General features: G+C 36.9%; 1 protein-coding gene across 1 annotated transcript; it reads left to right on the top strand.

Annotated features, from left to right (window-relative positions):
- The first annotated feature begins 223 nt into the window (after positions 1–223).
- LOC123940445 (DDB1- and CUL4-associated factor 13-like) lies at positions 224–1,669 on the top strand. Its single transcript, XM_046003280.1, is given in 2 exon segments — positions 224–1,380; positions 1,382–1,669. Coding segments are annotated over 2 exon segments (1,335 nt in total). The 3' UTR covers positions 1,560–1,669.
- The last annotated feature ends 641 nt before the right edge of the window (positions 1,670–2,310 follow it).

Here is a 2,310-nt window from a genome sequence, read left to right as displayed (position 1 = left end):
TTTAATTTACTTTTCTTAAAAAGTATCTGTTTACTGTAGCCAGAAGAGCTGTCAGATCTCTTAGAACCAAAGTACAGTTTAATGAAATTATATATTATTAATGTATATTATATGTAATGCACATATCCAAAGGGAATGGTATAACTGATTAATTAAAAAATAAGTGGTCAGAATCTGAACACGGAGGAAAGGCTTGGGAGATCTGGGGCAACTAGCAGCCAAAATGAAGGTGAAGATGCTCAGCCAGAACCCGGACAACTATGTCCCCGAAACCAAGCTGGACTTACAAAGAGTTCCAAGAAACTATGATCCTACCTTACATCCTTTTGAGGTCCCACGAGAATATGTAAGAGTTTTAAATGCTACCAAACTGGAACAGGTATTTGCAAAACCATTCCTTGCTTCTCTGGATGGTCACCAAGATGGAGTCAATTGCTTGGCAAAGCATCCAAAGAGCCTGGCTACTGTCCTTTCTGGGGCATGTGATGGAGAGGTTAGAATTTGGAACTTGACTAAATGGAAATGTATCCGCACAATACAAGCCCATGAAGGTTTTGTACAAGGAATATGTATTCAGTTTTGTGGGACTTCTTTTTTTACTGTTGGCGATGACAAAACTGTGGAGCAATGGAAGATAGATGGGCCGGGCTATGGAGAAGAGGAAGAACCATTACATACAATATTGGGAAAGACAGTGTATACAGGAATTGATCATCACTGGAAAGAAGCTGTTTTCACCACATGTGGACAGCAAGTAGACATTTGGGATGAACAAAGAACAAGCCCTATCTGTTCAATGACCTGGGGATTCGACAGTATAAGTAGTGTTAAATTTAACCCAATTGAGACATTTCTCTTGGGAAGTTGTGCTTCTGACAGGAATATAGTACTATATGATATGAGGCAAGCTACTCCGCTGAAAAAGGTCATCTTAGATATGAGAACAAATACAATTTGTTGGAACCCTATGGAAGCTTTCATTTTTACTGCCGCAAATGAAGATTACAACTTGTATACGTTTGATATGCATGCGCTGGACACTCCTGTAATGGTACATATGGATCACGTGCCTGCAGTGCTTGATGTGGATTATTCTCCCACTGGGAAAGAGTTTGTTTCTGCTAGTTTTGATAAATCTATTTGTATCTTTCCTGTGGACAAAAGTAGAAGCAGAGAAGTCTATCACACAAAGAGAATGCAGCATGTTATTTGTGTAAAATGGACTTCTGACAGCAAATATATTATGTGTGGATCTGATGAAATGAACATTCATCTGTGGAAAGCTAATGCTTCTGAAAAATTGGGTGTGCTTACATCACGAGAAAAAGCAGCCAAAGATTATAACCTGAAGTTGAAGGAGAAATTTCAACATCATCCTCATAAAACGCATTGCTCGTCACCGACATCTACCAAAATCTATCTACAGCCAGATCCAGGAACAGCGGTTCATGAAGGAAGCTCGGCAATGAAAGGAGGTGAATCGTCTCAAACATAGCAAGCCTGGATCTGTGGCAATTGTGTCAGAGAAGAATAAACACGTAGTGGCAGTTGTGAAATAATACTTGGTATTCCTACCAATCCTGATGTATAATTATTTGTTATATTTTGATGTGCAGACTGTGCAAATAAAGTACTGGCTCTAGAATAATGACAAACAGCTCAGTTACATGTGTAGAACACTACCCTGAAAAACTGTCCTAAAAGATGGCCTGGTTGATAAGACTATCCAACATTTTATCCTTGATCTGCTTGCTTATTTCATTGAAGAATACAGTATTGCAAACTAACATGTTTATTACTGCTAGAAATTGCAGATACACTTTGATCTATTGTTGTAGATATACTGTACATTTGAATTTACATTTATGACCAAACATCTCTTTTGTTACCTTTAGTATTACTTTGGGTAATTATTGCAATGATTCTTCCGGTGATTACATACAATGTGTGGAAGAATTATGTCAGAACTTTTTTTAATTCATTTAATTTTCTGTGCTTTATTTGTATTTGGTTGGCTCTTTGAGACTTTAAAGGTAATCAGGTTGCATTTATATAACTTTTATAAATAATCATTATAATTTATGGTCAAGTTAAGATAATAAAACATCCTTTTCTCAGCGTTGTAAAAAAAAAAGTGGTCGTTGTTTCAGACTTTCCATTTCAAATCTCATTGATCCCTCAAGTGTTTTGCAACTGACTTTTCTTTGCATAGTTCATTTGGCTTGGAATCTGATGAAAGAATTCTGACTTCTTGATAAGCTCTTGGAATAGGCCTCTGTTACTATGGGAAGGTATCCAAAATTTATGGAT

This window comes from Meles meles, chromosome 4 (genome assembly GCF_922984935.1).
Source record: "Meles meles chromosome 4, mMelMel3.1 paternal haplotype, whole genome shotgun sequence".
NCBI lineage: Eukaryota > Metazoa > Chordata > Mammalia > Carnivora > Mustelidae > Meles > Meles meles.
The sequence above is the reverse complement of the archived record's forward strand: the minus strand, read 5'-3'. Positions and strand labels throughout refer to the sequence as shown.